The sequence below is a fragment of the Amphiura filiformis genome, chromosome 6 (genome assembly GCF_039555335.1).
Source record: "Amphiura filiformis chromosome 6, Afil_fr2py, whole genome shotgun sequence".
Classification (NCBI taxonomy): Eukaryota; Metazoa; Echinodermata; class Ophiuroidea; order Amphilepidida; family Amphiuridae; genus Amphiura; species Amphiura filiformis.
Window position 1 is genome coordinate 18,891,703 of NC_092633.1, and position 26,682 is coordinate 18,918,384.

General features: G+C 35.7%; 1 protein-coding gene across 4 annotated transcripts in view; it reads left to right on the top strand.

Moving 5' to 3' along the window:
* Positions 1–1,213: 1,213 nt before the first annotated feature.
* Positions 1,214–26,682, top strand: part of LOC140155101 (solute carrier family 15 member 2-like) — a 71,265-nt gene continuing 45,796 nt past the window's right edge. Inside the window, exons 1-3 of one of the 4 annotated variants that reach the window (XM_072177803.1) lie at positions 1,214–1,413; positions 4,445–4,566; positions 23,342–23,406. In XM_072177803.1, coding sequence (XP_072033904.1) covers positions 4,494–4,566; positions 23,342–23,406 — 138 coding nt within the window. In that variant the 5' untranslated portion in view covers positions 1,214–1,413; positions 4,445–4,493. Of the gene's footprint in view, positions 1,414–4,444; positions 4,567–10,356; positions 10,648–15,764; positions 15,868–23,341; positions 23,407–26,682 lie in introns of those variants that run through there. The other 3 variants (XM_072177804.1, XM_072177802.1, XM_072177805.1) reach the window with 3 other exon arrangements.

Sequence of the window (26,682 nt, forward strand, 5' to 3'; positions counted from 1 at the left end):
GACATTCACATACTTCAGTGTGTAAGTCAGTGTGTATGGCATAAAAATACTACTCAACTCCCAAAATTGTGTAGCAAATTGATAAAATTGTGTAGCATTTTCCAACACTGAAAATAGCCCTTGTTTTAATCGAAAAACTTTTTTGCCCCCCCCCTTTCGAAACACCAAAAACTTTTTGGTCCCCCCTCTTTTAAGGTCCAAAACTTTTTTGGCTTCCTCCCTTTTTAGGGGCTGTGCAATAATTATGAGCCCTGAGGGAGGGTAAAATTGGGGGAGGGCAAGAAATTTTTGGTGAGCCAAAAGGGGGGGGGGGGACAAGCAATTTTGGCCAGGCGAGGGGGGGGCAAGCAATTTTTGGCACACATTCATGCGCCTTTTAAATAAAACGCTCTAAAAAGGCATATAGGAAAACAGTATAGACTTGAACGCTTTATGCACATTTTCCTGCTCGCTGCGCTCGCAACATATATCTAGACCATTTAAGGTTTGCAAACTGGGATCCCAAAAATTTGGCATGTGTAAGGGGGGGGGCAAAGAATTTGTGGTGGGCCGAGAGGCCGGGGCGGGACGATTTTTGGCAGGCCGAGAGGGGGCCAGCGATTTTTGGCGAGCCGTTCGATATTTTTATCCCCCGGGGGGCTCATAATTATTGTACAGCCCCTTACCAGCACCCCCCTCCCCACCCCTTCACCAATGTACGAACACCCCGGGACGAACACCGGGGCACTCCACTTTGGAGGTGACGCGTATGTAGGGCTGTTAAGACCCCTTTTTCAGCGTCGCTCTCACCCAAAGACCCCATATTTTTTACGAACACATGTTCTGTCACCCAAACACCCCTTATTTTTCCATTTGATCTGTCACCCAAAGACCCTTACTTTTCAATTTGAACAGCATTTTTCGATTTTCGAGGTTTTTTAACGCTGTTTTTGTCATTTTCTCACCCAATGACCCCATATTTTTTACATTTTGCTCTCACCGAATGCCAAAAATCATACTCTCACCCAATGACCCCATATTTTTTACATTTTGCTCTCACCGAATGCCCCTTAGTGCGAAAGTGCCAGCCCTACACCCGGGCCTACACCTATATCCATTTCATATTGAAGTGCCCCCGGGGACGAACACTCCCGCGAAGATTTTTACAGCGCTATAGCACACATATAGTACTGAATATCAGATATCGCCCAACACTGCAAAACTTCGTAAACAAAATCCAAATCACAACCTGCTGAAGCTTGAAGAAGAATGTACTAACTTTCATGTAAATTGCATACATGCATGGTTGGTTTATTGATAAAATTCTAATTCAGCCAGCTGCAGTGATACCATATGGTCTCAGGTCCTTTAGCCAATGCAGTCCCGTCAGTGCCAACAACAACAATATATCATCGTTATTCAACAACAGGTCAGGTAAGCTTAAAACTGTAGCATGCATTTTAGGCGTTTCTTTACTTAACTTTAGGGTTTTTTATTCTTACATGTTATAGATGCCTTGTGGAAGTACAGTGTTATAACCCTAACCCTAACCAGTGCAGAAGGCAGCTATTACATGTAAAAATAAAAAACCCTAAAGTAAAGGAATGCCACATCTTCATTTGAAGATATATATTTTTTTTGGTGTTTGGGGGAAAAATATATGAAAGGTCAAAATTTTCAATTGATCATCGGCTTTTCGTCCTAGCTACATACACTTTAACTTAAGTACATATCATTAGATTTAGTTTACTTTGAGGACTGTTAAACTTAAGGGGGTACTACACCTACCCCTGCCCCTATTTTTGCATTTTTCTTAAAAATTATAGTGCATTGGGGACAAGTAAGGTATATTTAGGGGCAAGGACTACAACTACTGCACTGTAAATTTTATTTCAGCACAGACAACAGTTGTGGGGTTACAGTCAAAAATGAGGGAAACCAATATTTGATCAATAAATCAATAATTACTTACTTTGAGTTGTTAAATTTTCAGTACAGTAGTTGTAGTCCTTACCCTATATCTTACTTGTCACCAATGTGCTATAATTTTTGAGAAAAATGCAAAAATAGGCATAAAATTGGCCAGGGGTGTAGTACCCCCTTAAAGCCATATAATATAAAATTTTCATACAAAATAGATTAGCATTTCTTTGCCATAAAATGTTAGATTTTACTGTCAAATATATCCACTTTTATTTTTGAGCCAAACAACTAAAGGCAAAGCAAAGAAAATTGGGATATACTACCAGCGCCAATGTCGCCAATGCGTAGTGATCCGACTCCTTCGGTTGTGTTATGGTACAATCCTTTGTTGTGTAGATCACCATCCCGCACGTCATGTACGTACTCGGTGTTATGACCATCATGTATTCGTTTGACTAAAAATTCCATCGTAATAATAAAATGATGGTTCCTGCGTTTTATTCAAAATCTCGGATTTTGACAAAACTACAGCACCTAGAGTCTTGATTTTTGCAGGGTATGTTGTTTTAATAAAGCACAATATAATTGTGTAAAAAAGAGAATTTTGAAAAATATTGAGGGCGTCCTCCCTCCTCCGCAAAATATATGGCTTTAAATTGTGAATCATTTGCCATAAAATGTATATTAATATAGGGATTTAAAAAAAATCAGAATTATTTGATATCAGAAGAACATTCTTTGTATTCAGAATGTAATTCCATGTCTGATGTGCTCTCATGTCCCACAAAAAATACTGCCCAAATGCTTATACCAGAGCTCTTAAACTTCATAACAAATTGTTTTATTAAGGTGGTACTACACCCCCTGATAAATGTTGTGACTTATTTTGCATTTTTCTCAAAAAATAACTACACACGTTATCACGACTTCTGAGCAGAATGGCATAATATTTACCCACAATGCACTGTGGCTGTGACCATAAACAAAAGAAACAATTTGCTTCCAGTAATTTTATAACGCCAATATTTCTTATGGCCAAGCTTGGCTGATCGTAGAATTAACATTGCCAGCCTCGGAAAACCTTTCCAAATCATTTCCACTAGTTTAAAAGCCCAGCAAATATTACTAATTAGTTCAGAAACAATACATAAATTCACCGTAACTTTGAAAGGAAATGACGGAATTTGATCAGGTTTTCGCTAGTAATAATCAACTTAACTCGGAAACACAATGATGCAATCAAAGAACATATGTACGGTATATGATTGATGCAAAAGGGCGTTGAATAGCATTAGCATAATCGGCTTATCCCTCTCGAGTGGATTAGGATTGTTTTGTGGACTCTCCTTCTATTAGTAGCTCGATGCATGTACTATGCCCATCATAATAATAAAATGACGGTTCCTGTGCTTTAATCAAAATCTTGAAAAAATCACAGCACCTTCATGTTTTTTGTAGGGTACATGTATGGTAGTTATAAAATACAATACAATCGTGTAAAAAACAGAATTTTGAAAAATATTGAGGGCGCCCTCCTCAGCAAATGATACAATATGGCTTCAGTTTTTTATTTCTTCCATGGTCCAGTTACGTGCTGGTGATCGGCAACCGCGTAGAAGTGGTGAGGTCTCCTCGCCCTCAAGTTGCCTCAATACTCTGAAGACCAATGGGTTGACTGGCTTGTTGTCAAGACCATTGATCAACCAATCGGCTTAATTTTATTCACTTCTGTGTTGATGCTAGTGTACGCTCAGCAGGGTCTTAGGCAGGATTTGAAGGTTTGGGTGTGGAAATTTAAAAAAACTGGGTGTGTAAAATTAAGATTTGTGTACAAAGTATAGGCCATGTGGGCAAATACTGGTTGTGTATTTACAACTTTGGGTGTGTAAAACATGCCCTACACGGCTGGCTGCCTAAGCCATTGCCGCGCAGCGCATAGCTCAGACCACGGAAGAAATAGTAATAGCCCGAAAATTCATGTCCTTCTCTTTCATATCCTCACACAAAGGAAAGGCCATGATCATGGGGTATCGGCGCATAATTTTCACAAAGCAAAATGTGAAAAACAGTCTCTTTACCCCCCCCACCCAGGTGTCTGCTATTCCTGATACTCAATGTTCGTGATTGAGCCACATGCAGAAATGTACAGCTGCCCAAATGCCCAGGGTAACTTTGCTGTCGGGCAGGTAATTTTCCGAAAGAAATATAATTGCATTTCTTTTCCACAAATTGTTAGTTGTCACCAGTGTCTCAGCTAGCCATCCGTTTGACCGTCATTTTAGACAGGGAGTTTGCTCCTGGGACGGGCAAACGCGAGAGGGAGGGCAAGAGATTTTGGCCAGTGTAAAAAAGTGGGGGGGGGGGCCGTAGTCCAGAACTCTGGCCAATACTAGTGTGTAGTAACCATTTTGCATGCATTTCATATACCTATCTTTGTTACATTTCAAATGATTATAAGACATGGTGAAATGAATCATGATCCTGCATACACCCCTAAAAATGAAAACATCCAACCACTTTGCTCTCTTTCCATTTTCTGTAGGTTGGCACTTGATCTACACTTGCTGACTCACTGGCTGGCATAGTTGATAATGGAGCCATATCAGCCCATAGAGGAATATGGTACCATGTCTATGGAGGATCCTACCAGTGAAAAACCAAGATGTAAGTCAAATATATGTCATTGTGCTTTGTTCAAAAATAGTATGCATTGTCTTGTAGTACAATGGTGACCCCGGGATGGTGGCATTTCATAATGCACCCAAATCAAATTCCAGGGGTATGCAAGTTTGGTTTGGGTCAGGGTGTGCTGCTAAGAATTTGAAAGTGGACCCATCAGTATACAAATTTTGCAAGAAATTTGGACCCATGGATGTACCAAAAGTCAATTGGTCAAATTTAACAATGTTTCTCCAAAATTTTCAAAAATTTGGCTACAGTGAGGCAAAATTTGAATTAAACAAAAATTGAGACAGTTTTGAAAGAATGGCCCATCCATATACCAAAAAGGATCATTTATACTAAATCCCCCACAACCAAAATCCACTAAACCCTTTTTAGGGCAAATGCAATCAAAAAAACAATTGAGGGGCTCAATATAAAAACGACCTATCCCACATTTTGGTAAAAATAGAGGGCGCTGCTGAAAAATGTAAAGGTCACCAAAGGTCATTATTACAAACATAAATCATCGTGAATGTAACTTGGTAAATGTGTTATATCAGTGTTTTAAGATGTGAAATTGTTATGTATTGTATTGAAAATTCGCTTACAAAAGTCCTATTTTCTCAAAATAACCCAAATGTGGGATAGGTCGTTTTTATATTGAGCCCCTCAATTACATTGTACAACACACCAAACACATGAATTGAAATAAACCAGGCCCTCGCCTGACCAACTGCCTGTGAAAAATGGCCGATTGTTCACAAAAAGGATGGCAGTATTTCAAATGGGTGAAAGCCAGGCAAAAGACTACATGTATGTATCGTTACCCCCCCCCCCTTTATGTGCAGTGCCTCCAAGTGTGTTTCCCATATCTCCATTTTCTACTTTCATCAGCCATTACAAATATAGACACAACTTCACACAAGTTTTTCAGTTTTTGGCCCAACACATATGTGGGGCTTATCTGCTATGTTTTCATCCAAATGATTGCTTGGGTGGTTGTTTCTTTGTTTCTTTTTTTGGCTGTCCGGGTGGAAGCAATTCATTAATCCACTGTACAGCTCCAATGCAATTACCAATCAACTTCAAACTTGGTATGGTGATAGGATATGGTAGCCTGGTGTGCTGTATAGTTTTGTGTCATGTTATTTGCATATTTATGGATATTAATGAGCTTATTTGCATATTTTGCCTCATTTTCATTAACCGTGAATCCCAGGGTCTGCGATGACGCAATCACCCTAAGTGCTATATGCTCACAGATTTGCTGCCCTGGTCAGCGTAACCTGTGTAGCTACCGGTCGGTGATCGTGTGCTTGGCATACGGGGGACCTGAAGTTTGAATCCCGGGGGTGCCAAGTGACTTCTTTGTGCATCTTCTCTCCTTTTTTTTTTTTGTTCTTTAACTTCCGATAGCAAAAAGCAGGGGGCAGTGTTAGGGTTAATCCATTTCGCAGTTAAAAGGCAATAATCGATCAACATCAAACTTGGTTTGGTCATTGGAAATGGTGGCCTGATGTGCTGTATAGTTTTGTGTCATGTTATCACATTGTGTTAATAGCAAACCAGTTGTAACGGTGAACCTCCTTTACTCTTGTTATAACCATACACCATGAATACACCTTACCTGTATGCTAACCTTAACCCTAGCCTTATCCATAATAATAATCCTAACCTAAATGCCCTAAACACTAACTTTAACCCTTTTCAGACTAATGACCCTTTGGACAACTGGGCTATTCCCAAAGAAGATTTTTCCCCTTACACTTTGCATATGCCAACTGTAACAAAACAATCCAATTTCAATCTTTACTTTACTTACATGAGTCCCCCATACCATATATTTGGTACTCAGCTGGCAATGGGTAAACTTATGGTCATATTACTGAATTCTATATAATTTGCAAGTTCTGCAGTCTTGTGTTGAATAATGTGTTTAAAATTTTGGTCATACGAGCCACATTTGTATTTTTAACATGAAAATTATTGTCTGAAAACTGGGGGGATGTTTTAAGCAGAAATATATTGAAAACTATGATGCATCGCCAACAATGCACATTCTTTTCTAAATTGCACCTGTGTTGTATTTTGCTACATTATTTGTACTTCACACCAAATAAACCAAATTGACAATTGTTTCACATAAGGTATTATGTTGCCCGAGATACATGCATCGTTCCTCTGCACGAAAACAGAACCCCATCTAGTATTAATAATAGCATTCTCAGCTCCGGGGCACCTGTCATCTATTACATGGTTGTTCCAATTACACCTGCCGACAAGAATATCACTGAGTGTGTTAATATCCCACTTCACTGTGCTGCTATGACATTGGTGGGTAATTGTAGAGTCTAGAATCTATGGTGTAATACAATGGAGCGGTATAAAAACTATGCAACTCGGATAGCGGATAGGATTTTAAGGGATTAGTAATTTATAGGATGATGCAGAAAATAGGTATAAGGTATTGACAGGTGGAAACAAAAGAACAAGATATTGATAGCAGAACTGTATGCAGGTATGCCTGAATTGAGTTCAAGCAATATTTTTGATTTGTGAAAACTTCACTTGTAAAAATAATTTACTTGTTTTTGGATGTGACTTTGCCCGTCCCCGACTCCGTGCATCCGCGGTATTCATGCTTGTCGGTGAACTTGAAAAACAACCCCTTTTGCATCTCATTTCGCGAAGTTTTTAGGGGGAAAACACCGCTTTTTTTAGCGAGTTCGCGAATTGTTTGCCCTTCGACAATACCCCTATTTTCGCTAAAACGCGAATGATATTTCTAATATACTCTTTTCTGGCAGAAACGCGTCGACTGCTCGATGGAAATACCCTTTTTTTCAATTTCGCGAACACGTGGTTTGAAAAAAACACCCCTTTTTTGTGTGTTTCGCGAATCGCGTTTCTTCATCTGAATACACCCCTTATTTCACGAAATTTTCGACGAGCATGAATGCCCGCGGATGCACGGAGTGCGGGGACCGGGGACTTTGCTTAATATTTTCCTTCTTGTTTGTAAAACTTTCAATCTGATTTCAAATTTAGAACAAATATGTAGGATAAAAGTCTATCATTTTCTTTATTATTGGGGTTAGGCTCAAAGGTGGGGGAATATGAAATTGGATTTTAACTCTGCTGCACAATTCAGGAGTTTCTGTGATCCAATTTTCTTCAAATCTTGCATTTGGTATTTAAATTTTATAACATGTCATTCATTTTAGTTTTAAATTTGAATTAAAAGTAACTGCGGCCATGAAAGTATTTAAACTGCCAAAAGTCAAGCTTATAATAACATCAATACCTAGTATGCCCTGAGAGATAAGACCACATCAAGTATAAATATACTAAAAAATTAAAAACCGGCCTGGAATACAGGAATAGTGTGATGAGAATTGATGTGCCCCCGAGACGTGTGAAATATTAATCAAAAGCTAATTAGTCGTGGGACAAGAGTGAAAACCCACAAGCATTAGACATTGACAGGTAGAAGGCAACCACATTGCTCAGATATTTATACGGCGGGAGGGAGGAAAGGAAATATTACTTATAATCATATCATCCCCTATTACAGTAATGGAGAAGTCGTGCATGCATAATGACTAAACCATTACTCAGTACCGTAAGCTTTGTACGGCATAGTGGAGCGTGAGTTCTCTCACCAATTGTTTCTATCAGATGGCTGCATAAAAGCTCACAGAATTGTGCTTAATGGAAAGTAGATTAACGGTTAATACTAAATCTAGTATGAGCTGCTGGCAAACTACTCTGCACTCTATGTTGTTTTGTATGTGACCTGATTTTTGAGGCTCTGTATGTGTTACAGGTAGGCTGGCAGAACCATTGTCATGTTGTGCACGGAAATTGTAGCAAGTTTTTTATGCATAGAAATATTGTTTGTATTTGTGGGTGTAATACACGGTGCCTCCGTACCATATGGTGTACTGTCAGTTAGCACTGAACTGTGTATGTGACAGGAATAATAATAATTAAATGTACGGGAGGTAAATCTGGGGTTGTCATTATGAATAGATTTTGATAACTAATAAAGAAGTGGTTTAATTTATTTGTTGTTAATTAATATTGATTTATTATTTATTGCTGTTGGGTATTTTTGTAGTCACCATTGGTATTAGTTTAGGACATGTGCTACATATATTTAAAAAAATAAATTGTATTAAAATGACCTATCACTATTTCAGATTTCATGTGTAAACTTCTTGATACAATATTACTATTTATAAATTAAGTTTGGCGATTTCTACATTTTATGTTGCATCCTGTAGTGTGATTCAATTTTTTAATTTTAACCCAATTTCATCCAAAAAATCCACTGAATGTTATAAAAGTTCTCACATGGTGCTAATTAAGGTTAGCAACTATTTTAAACTGTTGCAGTTTGGTAGTTCACAGCATCTTGCGAATGGTAGTGAGCTTTGGCAAAAATTGCATTGATCATTTCATAGGGAGTGTGTAGAAAAATTCAAATATCACAGATATACTTTTGTAGGTCATGTGGTTCTTGAGTTATGTTGAAAATACTTAATTATTAAATGTTCATAACTCATTAACATTAATATAATAAATCAAGCAAGTTTTCAAAGTATCAAAGTGATCTGCAGAATGAACTATTGCAAAACAACAAAGTGTTATTTTTCAATAATATATTGATTTAGATAATAAAAATCAATTTTTTAGTTGCTTCGGCCAACAATACTGCATCTACCCTTAAAGACAGGACCTTTGTCAAATATGTGACATGAATCATGTGATCATGATCTAATCCACTCAGACCAAAGTCATGACATTTTGAAAATTGAGTTATTAATATTACTAACTTCCTCAGTAGCTAAGCTTACTGATGTTGAATTCCCCCAGTCCATATTTGCGTACTTGGTTGCAAAGTTGTGATTTTGTTATAATGTTCATTTTCTTATGTTTTGTATTGTTGTTTGTTTTGTGTTTTTGCTCGTTGACTTTGCCATATCTCAATTTTATGGATCAGATTGTGTCACATAATCAATTATGAAGTAAACAACTATCCATATTGACCTCTTGCTGCAGGACATCATTTGATACTGCCTGTAACACAAGTTAACTCTTTCTTGTCTTGTTTTTATCTCTTCCAGCTTAATCGTCACTAACACAACCACCTTAACGTAGCAGCTCTAATTCCCAACTCGATCACCTAGCACTTCTAACCACCTGCATAACCTGTAGAAAGAAAGCTGGCTGTAGGCCCAGGGCTGTAGGTTGCACTAAGTACTGAATGGATAACATAACATAGTGTATGGCTTTTATCTTCTGTTGTTTCACCATGTGTACCTAACTCTTCCATTTTTGTGTATCACGTACCATTGAGATACCCTCTCATACTTGTTGCTCACCCTAGCTCCCTTAAGCTTAACCCATAAGGTGACTTTTCCATTCATATTTCACCACTACACCATTACTGTCACCATTGACAACTGTTGCATTTAACCTGGTCTCTTCCACACACCTTTGTTCCCCATTATTAACACAAGTGAACAGTATTGTTATGTTGGATAGTGTGTGATGCAGAGATAGTGCCATTGGAACTTTTAGTACTCTACCCCTGTGTATGCTAATTCCTTTTTAAAGGAATACTTGACATTTTATCTGTTGACCTGGAAAATGTTTGTTTGACCTGATCACTCAACCAACTTTAATTCGAGGTCTTCCCATACAAAGCTATACAAAATTACTGCATTTATGGTTTTGTATAGAAAAGACATTAGTCTGTAATCTTTTCATTTTGAGGAAAGTTATTAAAGAACTTATTATAAATGCATCAGTAGGTCAGGCAGGTATTAATTCTTCATCTTCCAAGTAGTCTATGAGAGTTCTGTGCGGTTCGGTAGAAGACATTTTCTTGAAAAGAAGCACATAATGGCAACATAGAAACAGTGCATTGTATCATCTGCATCAATCATCACAGTAAAAACAGGAACTTCTGTATACTGAGGAATTTATCTTAAGGATATTATTGCAATATGGATACGGAGAGTGGAGAACCTGTGATGAAAAAGTCTCCCTCAACTGAACCTTCTCCAGGACCAGGTAATGTATTCATTGTGGTGATTTAGTTGCGTCTTTCAGATATATTTTACAATGATAATACAAAATGACAGAAGCATTTCAGGGTTTATTTTGTTATTCTCCCAGAGCTGGTAAGTTCAGACTGACCTACCCAAATTGTTTCAACATGTTATGCCAAAGAGTAATTTTGTTAGGCATTTTAAAATATTGATGGAAAGTGCTATACTCTGCCTTTCCCTGCCTGATAATGAATTGCATGCCGTTTCAATCTGTGTGTATATAAAATGCAACATAAACATTTTATTGCACTGCATTAATATTCATGCCTAACAAATCCTGTTCACAGAAATCTATCCATATGGCATAAGTTAATGTACTGATAAATAGCCTAAATGTTACATCATAGGTCATCATCCTCATCATCAGGCCCAGATATGTGTGTAAAAGGGGTGCATCACCTCCTCCCCAAAAAATTTGCACCAGTATAAAATCCTGTATAAAATGTCGCTAAAATTCCAATATGAGAGTGTAGCGAGCTAAAGTAACTTTTTTGGGGGGAGGGCAAAGAAGGTCCAAATTAATTTTGGGGAAGTCCACTTTCACAAACTGCCCTTCCCTTTGGAAGAAAAGCCTACTTTTTCAAAATCTGCACCCCTAACAAAATCCTGCATATGGGCCTGCTTATCATAAATTGTAAGGGTTATGAACTTCATGAAGAAATCATATGGCACAGTGGTTATGGTATTCGCCGATTTTTTGAAATTCGCAATGTAATACACATTTTATAGCAAATCATTAAAAATTGATATTTTTGATATTTAACAGTACTCGAAGTAAACTTTATAAATATGATGATTTCTACTTAACTTGTATGTAGTTTGATGAAAAGTCGACGATCAATTGAAAATTTTGACCTTTCAGATTCAAGATATGGATATTTTTCCCAAAACACCAACAAAAAAAAAGGTCTTTTGGGGGAAAAAATCCATATCTTCAATATAAAAGGTCAAAATTTTCAATTGATCGTCGGCTTTTGCTCCCAGATACATACACTTAAAAGAATATATCATTAGATTTATAAAATTTACTTCGAGGACTGTTATATATAAAAAATGTGACAATCTTACTATAATTCACCAGAATCTGTACATCTGTTTGTACATCTGTTTGTACATCTGTTTGTCTGTCTGTCTGTCCGCCTCTTTTCTCGGAGACTAGGGGTCGACGCCTCAAACTTGGTGGGTGGGTGCAGCTTGGTATGAGGAAGAACGAGTTTATATTGGTTAGTGGGTCAAGGTCACCCAAGGTCATCCAGGGGTCAAATTGGTCAAATTAGTAAAAACTGTTTTTCTCAGAGACTGGGGTCGACGCCTCAAACTTGACGGGTGGGTGCGTCTTGACCCGGGACAGAACAAGTTTGTATTGGTTAGTGGGTCAAGGTCACCAGAGGTCATCTAGGGGTCAAATTAGTAAAAACTGTCATATGGGCATGAAACCTTGGTGGGTAGGTGCATCTTGACCTAGGACAGAACAAGTTTGTATTGATTAGTGGGTCAAGGTCACCCAAGGGTCATCTGAGGTCAAATTAGTAAAAACTGTTTTCCGTCTATTTTCTCGGAGACTAGGGGTCGCATGACGCCCTCAAACTTGGTGGATGGGTGCATCTGGACCTCAGACAGAACAAGTTTGTTTCAGTTAGTGGGCCAAGATCACCCGAGGTCATCCAGGGGTCATCTGAGGTCAAATTAGTAAAAACTATCGTATGGGCTTGAAACTTGGTGGGTATTGTCAACTTTTATAGTCAAATTTTTGGACGGTCATTTTGGGGTCATCCAGGGTCACCCAGGGGTCATCTGAGGTCAAATTAGTAAAAAAAATGTCGTATGCGCTTGAAAACAGTCACCTTTTAGAGTCAAATTTTTGGAAGGTCATTTTGGGGTCATCCAAGGTCAAAATTATTACTAAAAACTGTCATATGGGCATGAAAGTGGTTGGTACAGTCAACATTTAGAGCCATATTTTGGAAGGTCATTTCTAGGTCACAAGGGGTCATCTGAGGTCAAATTAGTAAAAATTGTCCTATGGGCATCAAACTTGGTGAGTACAATCACCATCAGCCAGGTAATCGCGACACCCGAGAATCGCCAAATACGGGTAACCGCCTAGTTTTAATAATTTGTCATAAAATTTGTATTATATCATGAATTTCAAAAAATGAAAATTATTTGATATCAGAAAGACATTCTTCGTATTCAGAATGCAATTCAATATGTCTGATGTGCTCTCATGTCCCACAACAAATACTGTCGAAACGCTCATTCCAGATCCCTTAACAATGTGATGGATCATATTTTTCTATCGTAATTTTAGGGAGAGTATAACTTTTCAGCAACACTGAGACTAAAATGGAATGTCACAACTATTAAGCTGTAGCTCTCTTCCCCCCCCTCCCCATACCAATCCGAATAAAACAGTCAAGGTCCACATTTTTCAATAAAAAGGTTGAAATCTGCCTTTTTAAAGGAAAAAATTAATTCACATATTTGAGCTTGCCACCCCCCAAAAAAAAAATCCTGACTATAGGCATACTCTTTTCTTATATCACCATGTGGAATCATGCTTGTAAAATTGGATCGGATGAACATTCATGAATTAGGATAATAATTTTTCGGGAAGAAATCGGAATGAGGATGTACATGCACTACCATTCCCTCAAAATGTATTTATCGATATTTTTGATTTGTGCATAGCAACAGAGCCACACGAGTCGCATTCATATTAAAAAATAGGAATTGGTACCAATGCAAATTCATGTACATAGATATGAATTTGAATACCTATGCTAATTTATGTACATTTCCTTGCTTTAACCATGCATGCATAACCAAATTCAGTGAAGCATATAATATGGCTATTGTAAAATGTGCCATAATTATTATGATATCATTATGTTCAGAATAGTGTATGCCAGCAAACATTTATTTACTTGTTATATTATGTGGTGCTCATCATCCATGCTACATTTGTGATACATAATAAGCAGAATTAAGGAATTATTTGAAGCTTAATTAAATTTAATTTAAAGGTGTTACTCTTATACATGAACTATAACGATATTATAGGTTGTATCAAAATGATAAGTACCCTCAGGATTCCTGTGTATTGAAAAGCCTGATTCTCTTGAGATAATCAGATTTTATAGTTTTATCTTATGTTCCGCTTTGGTGTGGCAGTCTTGTCCATGATCACTGCAACTGATGGGTTCCAATCATTTTATACTCAGACATTATTATGTGTCTAAAAACATAGTTCAATTGCAATGGGATTTTGAGCATATTGTATGTAACCTGACAATTTAACAATTCTGTAAAAATAAGTACCGGTACTGACAAAATTTGTTCATTAGTCTCTAGGCAAAAAAAATAGATTTGTCTCATGTCCTATGGGAATTTGAAATTTAATGTGGTATATGGTTTTATATTTCTTATTTTATCAATAAATCAGGTTGTCAAGGGGTTACCCATGAAAACTCACCGGTTTTGGCCCATTATGTTTTGCCAATGGCAATTTTTTGAAAATAAAATCATAATTGTGAAATAGAATTTTATTTTTGAATGTTTTCACATTGTGCGTGGGGGCATGAATCAAATCTATTTTTAGCCTGATGCTGTAAAATGTTAATTTGCCAATTTTGAGTTTTTTAAATAAACTTTTAACACTTTTTAAGAAACAACTTCATAGATTTTTAAGTCTGTGTAAGCTTAGAGCATAAAATATTCTGAATATATCTCAAACATTTCCACTTATCAGTATTAGCAAAGGAAAAGACAACAGATTGTACTCAAATGACACATTTTGCTTGCTTATTTCATATTTATAGCAACAACAAAAAATCTTTTTATGATTACTGTTTAGAAGATGTGTTGAGTGTTCATTCATTCATTCATTCTTATTTGGCAACAAAAAACATTGCAAAAATCAATCACACAGCAATCATGACATAAATCATTTCTTATAAATACATAAGAACATACACAGCAGATAGCCCATATACCAGGATAATTCATAACCATGATAACATCTGGCTGCAAATATGTAAACTTAAGCAAAAAATAAAATTGTTGTGTTGCCTTTACATTACATGAAAATTTGGGATTTAGTTGGGCAGTATACATCAACTCAACCACTTTAAACCTACAATGAGCTGTCAATGTGGTTTTTAAAATGTAAATGGGCTATTCCATTTAAAAAACTACACTACCCCTGGAAGTGGAATATTTTGGATATATCTTCTACAGGGAGAGTATGTATTTCAAATGGAATGAACACATTAGTAGCTCCATTTAAAACTCACCCTCCCTCAGTGGGAGATTCAGATGGAGAGTGTACCTCAACAAAGCAAAATCCTGAACCAGAGGTTTGAAGATAGCACACATTTACTATTTTACAATGTGCACTGTCTACTGAAGATAGCACAAGTTTATTTTTTGCAATGTGATGTGTGCTGTCTGCTAAAGATAGCACAAGAAATTTTATCTGTTGACTGCAAATCACAGCCATATTTCATGTTTTGAATAGTAAAAAGTCTGGTATGACTAACACACACAAATTTTCTATTGCCATGTGTGTGATTCTTCAGGATTTGTCCTGATTTCAGGATTTTTTGTGGTCAAAATTTGCGCAATTTCCAGCCGTGGGGTATTTTAATATTAGCCTAATTTCATGCTGTTTTTGGATTTCCACTAGTTTCAGGATATTTCACAAACTTCTAATCACACCCCTGTGATTTGATACAGACAGCTTTGATACAAACTTTTAAATTAATGGACCTTATCAGTGGCATAGCCAGGGGGTGGGGTGGGGGGAGGCAGAGTGTCCCCCCACAGAAAATTTCCTGGGACAAAATCCTGGGGACAAAATGGGGATGGTAAAGAGCAAAAATATCAGCTTAAAACATAACAGCTCAAAAACATGTGGTACATGTATAAAGAGACTAGATAATAATACAATCAATGAATATTGTTGATGAATAATTTTGTTTACACAACAGCTGTCAAATTACATTAATATCACTAAAAACCATCATTCTCCACGTTGACACATTGAATCGATTATGCTCTTCTACATTCACTTTGTAGCACACTGAAGCAATGATGTCTGAAATGGTCCAATTTGATGAGCTAGTTGAAAGCTCTGAGGCAGAGACTGAATCTGATTTGGATCTTGACTCTATCACTTCAGGTATTTCTAGCTCCTATTAAAGGTTATAATACCTGGTACTGGGGTAATTTTGGAATAATGTTCTTTTTTCTATAGTCTGATATACTGTAAAGAAATTGTAAGGAAACTGATAAAACCGATTTACTGGTTGGAACAGCTTTCCAGGCAGGCAGTATTTCCTGTGGTAGAGGCATGTTGCATGCAAAGTCCTCCTATGCATGCCTGCAATTTAAATTATTTAATTACGGTAGTTTTAATTTTGAGGTTTAAAAATATGACATATGTTTATACTCATAGATAGTTTCAAAACTCTGGGAAGCATTTATATCAACAAGGAATGGAATTAGTCAGAAAAACAACGGGTGGGGGATTGGTGTGGATATGAAGAGCCACGATTGCAGCCTCACCAACCCTTACCCTTGGTTTAATACCACTGGGTCATAGTGGTACATTCTGCCTTTTTTTCTAGGAGAACTTTGCATGATCACAAAATATTTATTTCTCACTGCTGTAGGTGTGCACATTTGGTTAGTAGTGTTTCACTGGGGTTTTGTTTGCAGTTGGTCATTAGAGAAATTTTGTAGGTATGTTTTGTTGTTTAGACCATGACTCCATTAAAGGTTTGGTATTGTGTGAAGGGGTGGATTGGTGGAAGGTATCTATGTATTTAATGGATGTAGGGACGATGTTGGTAATGGTTTTGACAACTGAAAATGCCCCATTTTATGTTATGATTTTTCTCTGTGTTTGTTGTGGAAATAAAACACATAAAATATTCCTGATCACAGTGTTATTACAAACTCCCTCACACACACACCCCCACACACCCCCCCCCCCTACACACCTGTGACGAATTCGTCTCAGCTACACATAAATCGTAAAGAAGAAAGAAAAGGGAAAAAACATACACACATATAAGCAAGCAAAGAAATTACCTTTATTCCTTGTCTCGGTACATTGCTCAGAGATCACTTTACCGTGATTTATAGATGTACTTCATAACAATCCTGTGAAATATTACTCAACTTACATCACAGTTACTGTAAAATTATACATCTAGTAGCAGCTAGAAAGCTTTTATTTCCTTTTTTATTTCCTACGGGTGAAAAGATAAGACGCACAAGATCTATTTCCCACTAATTATATGATCTTATGATTTGTGCGGTGTACGTTACAAATAGTAGCAAGTATTGAAACATGATAAAAAATTGTTCAATATAGACTAGTGCATGATATTGTCATTTCTGTTAGGTGCAGGTGTTACGGAAGCTTAGTGGTTTAGCTTGTTGACACTGTGGGCACAATTCTTGTCTGATATTTCCTCTATCCCACCTGTTACACGCCTTGAATTCAGTTGCTTCAATTATCGGTTATTGTATGTGACATGAGCTGATCCGGGCAAAGCAGACATTTTGAATTTTAGATGTGGGTGAAAATAAGATGGAAAGATAATTGAAAATTGAAAGGGCATTTTCAAACATGGACATGGAAGCATGTTAGAGAAACACAGTTTTTATCAATAGAAAGCTTCATTTTACAATTCTTAAAGTTGACTAAATGAAAGAAGGGGTTGTTGTTTTTGTTTGTTCTTGTTGTGAGAGTTAATTCCAATTTAAAATTGAACTAAGAGTTCTGACTTCACCAATTTTAATGGCATATTTTTAAATATTTAATAATAATAATAATTTAGAGTATTAGTTCACAATTTGCAATTGTCTGCTTAAGATAGCACAAGTTTACTATCTCACAATGTGTGCTGTCTATGTAAGATAGCACTTGTTTACTATGTGATGTGTGCTGTCTACTGAAGATAGCACAAGTTTACTATTTGCAATGTGATATCTGCTGTCTACTGAAGATAGCTCAAGTTAAATACTATTTACAATGTGTGCTGTCTACTGAAGATAGCATAAGTTTACTATTTACAATGTGATGTGTGCTGTCTACTTATGATAGTATAAGTTGATTATTTACAATGTATGCTGTAGGGATGTCTACTGAAGATAGCATAAGTTTACTATTTACAATGTAATGTGTGCTGTCTACTGAAGATTGCACAAGTTGACTATTTAATACAATGTGATGTGTGCTGTCTACTGAAGATAGCATAAGTTTATTATTTACAATGTGATGTGTGCTGTCTACTGAAGATTGCACAAGTTGACTATTTAATACAATGTGATGTGTGCTGTCTACTTATGATAGTATAAGTTGACTATTTACAATATATGCTGTAGGGCTGTCTACTGAAGATTGCACAAGTGGACTATTTACAATTTGTGCTGTCTACTGAAGATAGCGTGAGTTGACTATTTACAACATGTGCTGTCTACTGAAGATAGCATGAGTTTACTATTTACAATGTGTAAATTTACAATGTTAAGCCTATGGCTAACATGCAGAGCATTAAAGGCTTATATTTTAATAGTGATATGATGTTATCAAGCAAAATGAGTCACTTGTGGCTAAAATTCATGATAGCTCTGGAATCACATGTCCAATTTTGATGGAGTTTTCAGCAAAATGTAGCTCTGGAACTAGCAAAAGTTAATACAATGGCAAAAATATATTTTGAGTTTCTTTGAAAAGCAACTCATTTAGCTTGATCACATATAGTCATGTGGTTAAGTATTCAGTATCGACCTTATGTTAAAGGAATAGCAAACCTGAATAATTATACATGTATGAATTATGCAAGCAGTGTATGGCCAGATCAAGTGTCATTTTGTTCTTGACTCCAGTGTAATGCATGTTTCACTTCAGTAACCATGCTATTGAGGCCACAGCATTAAAGCAACGAGTTATTAATTAGTGTTAGCGAATTATCATTGAAAAATTGAAGCGCTTCAATCTGTACGATTTTTCTATGTTTCAATGCACAGCAATAATCATACCATATGTCCAAGCATAACAGCAGTGAGTTATGGCTAGTGAGATATGATATGACACAGACAAAAATTCTGTAATGTAATTTAATTCCACTATGGCAAGCATTTTTCACCTCCGCAATAAGTTGTAACATATGGACTAAGCATAACAACAATGAGCAATGAATTAATGGGTAATCACTGGAAAATATGCTTGAGTGTGATGTTACCTACTACTACTCTGATGTGAGCAGTGTTTTAACATGGTAATATTGCCATCATAATCTGGCCTGTGTGGGCCAAATGTGGCAAATTTAAAATTGACATAAAGGCAAAAATATGGAGTAAAAAAAGTTAGATACATAAGAAAAAACATATTAAAAAACCTCCAAATTTTAGAACCAAGTATGCTAGATGTTGGTATGATGTTGATAGCCTAAAATATATTATAACTATAAAGTAATAATTATAGTAACTCGATTTTCAAAAACTTCTCTTTTGGCCCACATAAATTTAAAAATATAAAAGGCAATATTTATGTAAGTGTCAATTTGAAGCTTGAACGTACCCACCTGAAGCCTCAGCATATTATCGACGTCGATTTGACACCGATTATTGATTGATTCATTCATTCATTCATTCAACAAAATTATGACCTCAATCATCGGCATCAAATCGACGTCAATAATATGTCGAGGCTTCAGGTGGGTAGGTTCAAGCTTCAAATTGATGCTTGCATTAGAGTAGTAAGTTACCAGTTATTATCCCTTCCAAATCCAGTGACACCTGAATGCATATGTATCCCTGTTTTATTGGTTCATCAAAATAAAATGCTAAAACATATTATAATGCATCCAAAGATCCAGGGAAATTAATAACATGTTTAAACATGATTTAAAATAGTTTTACATATAGCTTTTATTATTTTGGACCTATATGGTTATAAGCACAAATTTAGATATTTAAATCTCACCAAAGGCAAATGAATTTATGATGTTAATTCTATGATAAGTCATACATCTACATCGGCTCATCCCTGCATGTAATCTGTGATTTAAAGATAACTTCCATCTGTAGATTTGGCACAAATTAACTTCCGCTAAAATCAAATGCATGACTGTTGTACCAGTTAATGTCTTGAAGTCAAAGCCCATGGGTTCCATTATAGATGTTGATCACGCTATCACTGCAAATGGAAATGGATGGAAATCAGGTATCATTTTGAAAAGGTCACAATGGCAATCTTTAGTGGGAGAAAAATTGAAATGAGATATTTAAAATTAGCTAAAAAGGTTTCTGCAGGAAGAGATTTATTTTTTCAAAACGAAGTACATCCAGTTGCTAATGCTGCAGGGTGTGCACATTTCATTTTTGGAAATAATTTTACTGCATTTCCCCTAAATAAATAAAATGCTTATGAAAAATATTTGTCAAAATATTTTCTGGAGAGTTTTTTTGTGGGGTTTTCATATCTAACCTACTTTGCAGCTGATTTGACCAACATATTGGGATATCAAGCACATTTTATAAATCTTAACGCAAAAATATTTTTTTAAATGAACCATAAAAGCACAACATGCATCTTGATGTTTGAAACACCTACAGGAAGCAAAATTAATATGTTATTTTATTAGCCAAAATTTGATATGGATGTACATGTACAAAGTATGTCACTTTACAAGCAATAAAACCTTTAGACATGTTCATGTACTGCTTTGTGTATTGGTGATCAGAAGCTGTAATTTGGCCTTTCTTCTGTTCTAAGCCAAACCTAGCAGGTTGCACAGCAAACATGTGGATTTGTAATTGACACTGTGGTAGTGATCCGATCGAATGATTTCATGAAATATGCATGAGGTTGAACGAAATAAATGATAATTTAAAATGTCAGACCATTTTGGTAGACCCAGATTTCTTCACTTAATCATATTTTAAAACAAGTTAATCTTTTGTTTCAAAGAGGTAAGCAGATTGCAAAATTTACCAATGTCTTTTTTTTTTTAAATTTTAATCAGATTATTAAGAATCAACTGTTCTACAGCATATGTGTTTTACAAATTCTGTTGGCCCACCAAAAATTCACTACAATTTATTTATGCATGTAATCTGCTTGTGAAATTTAGTCATTAGCTTAGTCTTGTTTTCCAGTATGGGTTTGTGTTTTCTGTCATCTCTTGTTGGCATTACCACAGAGTCTCATTATACCAGACATGCTAGATCTGAGATCTAATGAGGCAAAACATCATGAAAAATTATGTTGTGGGTACTGATGAATTATAGACTCGGTACATGTTTAAAAAGGGCTGATATAACACTGCCTAGACTTTGCTATCTTTAATATTAGTAAGTCAGCAAGTGCCATCTTCAGTAGATAGCAAGTTGTGTGTATAACGTAGCAATTGCAATCTGCAACTGGTAGGAATGGTTGTGTGTTCATACAAAATATTGAGTGTTATCTACAAAAGATATTCAATATAAAGTTAATGTTTTCTTAAATTATACAAGTGCCATCTTTGCTTTTACTGAATAAAAATATAGTCTTCGACAATTGTGATTTAAATCACTGATTTAAATCATTTTTTTAAATTGTATTAATTATGGACAATTCAATGTTGTTTTTGAATCTGCATTAGTCAATTTGTGATGTTTTTCATGATAATTTTACCATATTTTTTTTCAATGAAAATCATCTTGATTTACCTTTAATTCTTGCATGGTTTATTCAAGATTTTACATCAACAGTATTTTGCATTTGGGTGACAATTTATTTGATTTTTATTTCATGCTCTTAAGCATTGTGTTGAGCCACTTTGGTTGACTTCAGCAGATGAAATGTGGTTGGGGAGAGAAAAATAGAAAAAGTAAAATAAAAATCTGATTTTAAAAAATCACATTTTTAAATTTTTTACTCAATAAAAAAATCAGCAACACGTGTGTGAGGGTGTGCATGTTGGCATGTTGAGGGTGACTAGGAGGCACTTTGGACCAGGGCAGTGTTGCTGAGTTGTCCATGTAATTTATATGGGCAGCGACCAAAGGGTCACATGTACCTGTGAATTTTCCCCTCGGGAACATCATACCAGCAAAATGGCCAAAAAACCTTGTACAGAGTGATAGATACTTACTACACAGAATAATAGACTGAATGAATAGTACAATAATTATAAGATAGTTGGAATTAAGCCAAATTGATCCAATACATGATGAAAATGAAGGAGGAAATTAAAGAAGACTGTAATATTTGTTTTAATCAAAATATAGTGCATCAATCAACCTGCACATTCTGTGTCATCCTGTGGCCTATATACATGCCACACTCCGGGGCCACACTTGATGACATCTAATGATGGCATTATTATATACATGTAATGTTCATTCAAATCAATTCTTCTTGTCTCATCTAATTTTCTAACTGTATGACAAATTTGTTTTACATGATGATGTGGTACCAGCAATCAAACTAAATACAGTAGATGCAAAATGTGACAAAGGTATTTAACCCATTGATTCCCATATTTTGAAATTAGGAAAATTATGATATGATAGTAATGCTTCAACTTTTTAGAGTAAAAATGAATAAATAATGTAAGATCATAGAAGCTCACTCTCCCCTTACATGGTGTGTATTAAACCATCATGAATAATCAATAGGAAAACTATTTCTAGGATCTATTGGGATTTCTTTCCAAGATGCGTAAGCAACACCTCCTCAGTGATGGTGTACTCGTATATCTACTGGAAAAACAAAGGTCGGTTGATGCATAATTGATGAATTCTACGGGATGAGAGCTCATTTTTGTAATAACAATTGAACGTTAAAGTTAAAAAATGTTTTGATTCTGATTTGTTCAGTTCATTTATGCCAAATTGTTTTCTGTGCTAGGAATAGGCATGTAAGATTCTGATACCCACTCGCTATATGAGGGGCATCACAGTTTGCGAACAGGCTAGTCCTATGTTATTTCATCTCCTGTCTTCCCCAATTTTAATAACAAAATCAATTTGAAAGAGGAAGAAAATAGTTATGTTCCAAAATGTGTGAAAATGGTGGTTGTATAAAGTTTTACAACTTGCTGTTTAATTGTACCGGCTTGTGAACTTAAACTCAAAATTTATTACTGGTACTTTCTGTACTGTATAGACCATATGCAATAAAGCAACCAGAATGGTATAACAATTGAAATGCCAGCCATGTTGGGAGACAGTACTAAAATGACAGAGGGACAGGTCTCTAGTTCAATTCCACAACCATTCATACCTATCGCCTGTTTTTTTGTATTATCATGCAAATTGCCCTGTGGTACCTCACAAATTTTATTTAAATGACGATGACTCTGTCATGAGTGATGTCATATTGCATACCCTTTATTCCCAGATTACTTATGATTATGATAATTTAAACAGGCTGCATTATGTAAAACCCTCAAAAACTAGTTATTCCTACCCAGAGAATGTAAGTATTCGGTGCAGAAAGCAATAAAATACAAAGAAATTGAGGTCTCTCGGTGATATTCTGAAATAAATTTTCACATGGATCCATTTGCTTGGTTGCATCTCATAAGCTTTTCCCCCGATACTTACATGTATAAATATTTTCCTTTTTTTTCTCTCTCTTCTTCTTGCTACAGCTACCAAACTCTTGGACAAAGACCAACCTCCGAAATTGAGTGGAAAAGCATGGGGACGAGTGTCGGTATGTTGTTTCTCTGTGTTTATATTAATATCTACCAGGCATTTTTTATATTTATTTTAAGCTTTTTTGTCCTGAAGGGGTATTAAATTCGCCTTTAAATCTCATTACAATTACAATGGGAGAGAATAGACAAAATAATGCACGCACATCGGTGTTGATGCGTCTAATGCACGAGCAAGGGGGAGTTTTTGTCTAATTTCTCTCCCAAAAAGTAATATGTGTTCATTAACCTATTTCATACATGAGAAGAAAAAACATGTGATTTTTGCTGTTTTATAACAAAATTATCAAATGTTGGAAAATACAAACACATATAAATGCATCAACCCGCTAGAAAATTGGACGCATCCAAAAAAGCACTGTCCTAGTAAAATAAGCGGAGTGTGCACCGGTGCATATACACAATTAATGCATAGTTTGGATTTATCTAACACTTGCTCTGATTGGTTCTCACTATCTAAGAGTGTGTGAATGTGATACATATGCTGCAGGTGTGCAAGTTGAATTACGCATTTTATTCATTTATTTGTGGAGAATTTATTTACCGTATTTGCCTTTTAAAAAATTGAAGAAAATATGTGAAACTTGTGTTGTATGTTGACATCATCACTCACAGAAAAAGATGTTTTTTGTTTGTTTGTTTGTTTGTTTATATGTTGTTGTTGTTGTTTGTAGCCAAGCTCAGAGGTAAGGTCATGCAAGTTCTAAATGTGGTAGCAACAACAATCCAAAAGGGGAAAATCTTGGTGTGTGTGTGTGAAAGGCAATGGTTGGTTTTGCTATTCCTACCAATCTCAACACATGAAATGTGTGTCAAAAGTAGAATATTATTTGACAGGTTTAAAATCGTTTTATTTTATTGTTAACATTTGTAAAACCAACCAAATCTTTAAAGTCTAGGAAAGTCATATCATTGCCTCAAGTCTTAAGCTTTCATTGTTTTGGTACATGGTTTTATAAGGTTTGTATGGTGACTTGGGCATTTGAAGATAGCAATCTATGTCTGAATACATTATACACATTTTAGTCTGGGGCCTTACGTCATTTGGTGAGAAGTTCATATTTATTTCGTTGTTTGAACTGAAATTCAATCTGAATCCACTGAATCAAATGAACCATGCTGCCAATTTTTCAGATTTAAGGGGCCAAATCCAAGATGGGGGCTTATTTTGTTTTAATCGACATGGTCCGATCACATTGTATGGGTTGTACAATACCTCAAATTCCTCATCTAATCATAAGGAACAAAAAAGTCTATGGTCGCACCTCTCTAGGATGATCGGTTAATGAGTTACACGGTAAAATATACAAAAGGTCAATGATCTTTTGAACAGTGGTCAAGCTTTCAATATTCCCTGATTGAAGCGAAAATGGTCTCCAATTATTCAGCTACACACAAGAAACAAAAAAGTTATAGTTTTGCATATCTAAAATGTATACGGTACTATACATTTTGTATATATTGTATATATGGTTGTAAAACTGCAGGTCAAAGGTCAACCAGTATACAGTACCATATGATCCTATGTCACCATGGTCACTCTGAGCATATTATACCATCTAGCATTAAAATTAGGATTCTTATCGATGCAAGACTATTATATCTTTGTTCTTAGCGTCAATCTAAATATTTTGAGACCATTTTCGCTTCAATCAGAGAATTCGACCAGTGTACAAAAGGTCGTTGACCTTTTGAAAATCGGGGGAAATTACAATGAATATACAGTGGATTTGGATGTTAACTTAAGCGTAGAATATCTGCAACCTTGTTTAAAAAACAATAGGAAATGGCCTCTAGCTCATCCAGAAACAAAAAATTTCCAGAGCCCCATAAGCAGGCCCCTTGATCCCATCGCTGCTACACGCTCCACTTGCTACACTTGTTGCGCTCAAATTGGATCGTATATTGCGAGTGCCACACAACTATTAAATTCCTTGTGGGCCTGTGTGGGGTTTATAAAGAAATTATAATTGTTTGTGCATTTTAATCAAGTGTTCCCTAAAACAAACAAATGCATTAAATTGCAAGAAATTAGCTTAAATCTCTCCTTCAAACATGTTACATGTGAATATTGTTTGCCATATTTGGGTGGATTCAGTAATGTAAAAAGCAGTGAATCCATGCCACTGAAAACAACAATAATTAAATTTAAGACTTTATTAGTTGAATACTATTGGGAGGACTTGTCACTATCTAATAGAATTAGGTGTCTTTTGTGACAAGCTGCACTCTAATAAAGTATTATTGTCAATTTTACTCCAAAAACATTGATTGAAATCAGACAGGATGATTATCACTCCTCCAATGATAAGTGTTATTCTTGCAACCTTAGACTAATGTGAAATGATCTTTTGGGTAGATAAATTGAAAATAGTTTGGTTTAGGTTTGCAAAACATTGATTGTGTTCTTATAAAGATATATCATATCGAGTATCAGTGCCTTATGAAATCTTTATACTGCAATATTTAATTTAATTTGAATACACTTGATAAGATTTCAACCGAGCTGGTATAAAATTTAATACTAAATTGTTTCCTTTGATACCATCTAATATATCTACCTAAGATGTCACATGTGGTGGTAATGATTGAATGATTAACTTAAATGTCACCTCCACTTGGAAATCACTTCATCGAGGATGGAGTTTTACTTCTGGAAAAGAATTGGATCCCCAACAGAATCAAATCCTGTCTTTTGTCTTTTCTTGTTGTTCTTCTCTTTCATGTGAATCACTTCTAAGATTTTTTCTAAAAATAACTGGGGTCTAGTCTTTGGCAAACTTTTGACATTAGTCCAGAGCAATTTCCAGGAAAATTTTCAAGGATAATATGGGGATAGTAAAGCGTAAAGTGTCATTAAAATGTCAAAACATGGTACAAAAAATTGACAAATAGGGACGAAAATTTGGTTCTACCCCTCCGCAGTAAAAAGGCTGGCTACGTCCCTGTGTTAGTCTGCAATGTCCTTTAGATAGAAACATATCAAGAGATTGATGATGTCCTGTACACAAACCTTCTGTTAGGGAGAGAAAGGGGTTAAAAAGTGTTTTGTTAAGGATAAAATATTGGTGCAGAAAATGGTAGATTTTCTACATTTCACAATTATGTTTTTGGCAGGAGGCGTGTCAGCCTTATAACAAATCTAGAGGATGTCATCATAGATCTGTAGGTTTGTTCCCTTAATAAGTTCCAAAATAATTTGCTTTAATGTCATTATTTGATCATCAGCAATTAATATTTCATCTATTGAAGGACATAGGTTAGGTGATGGGTCA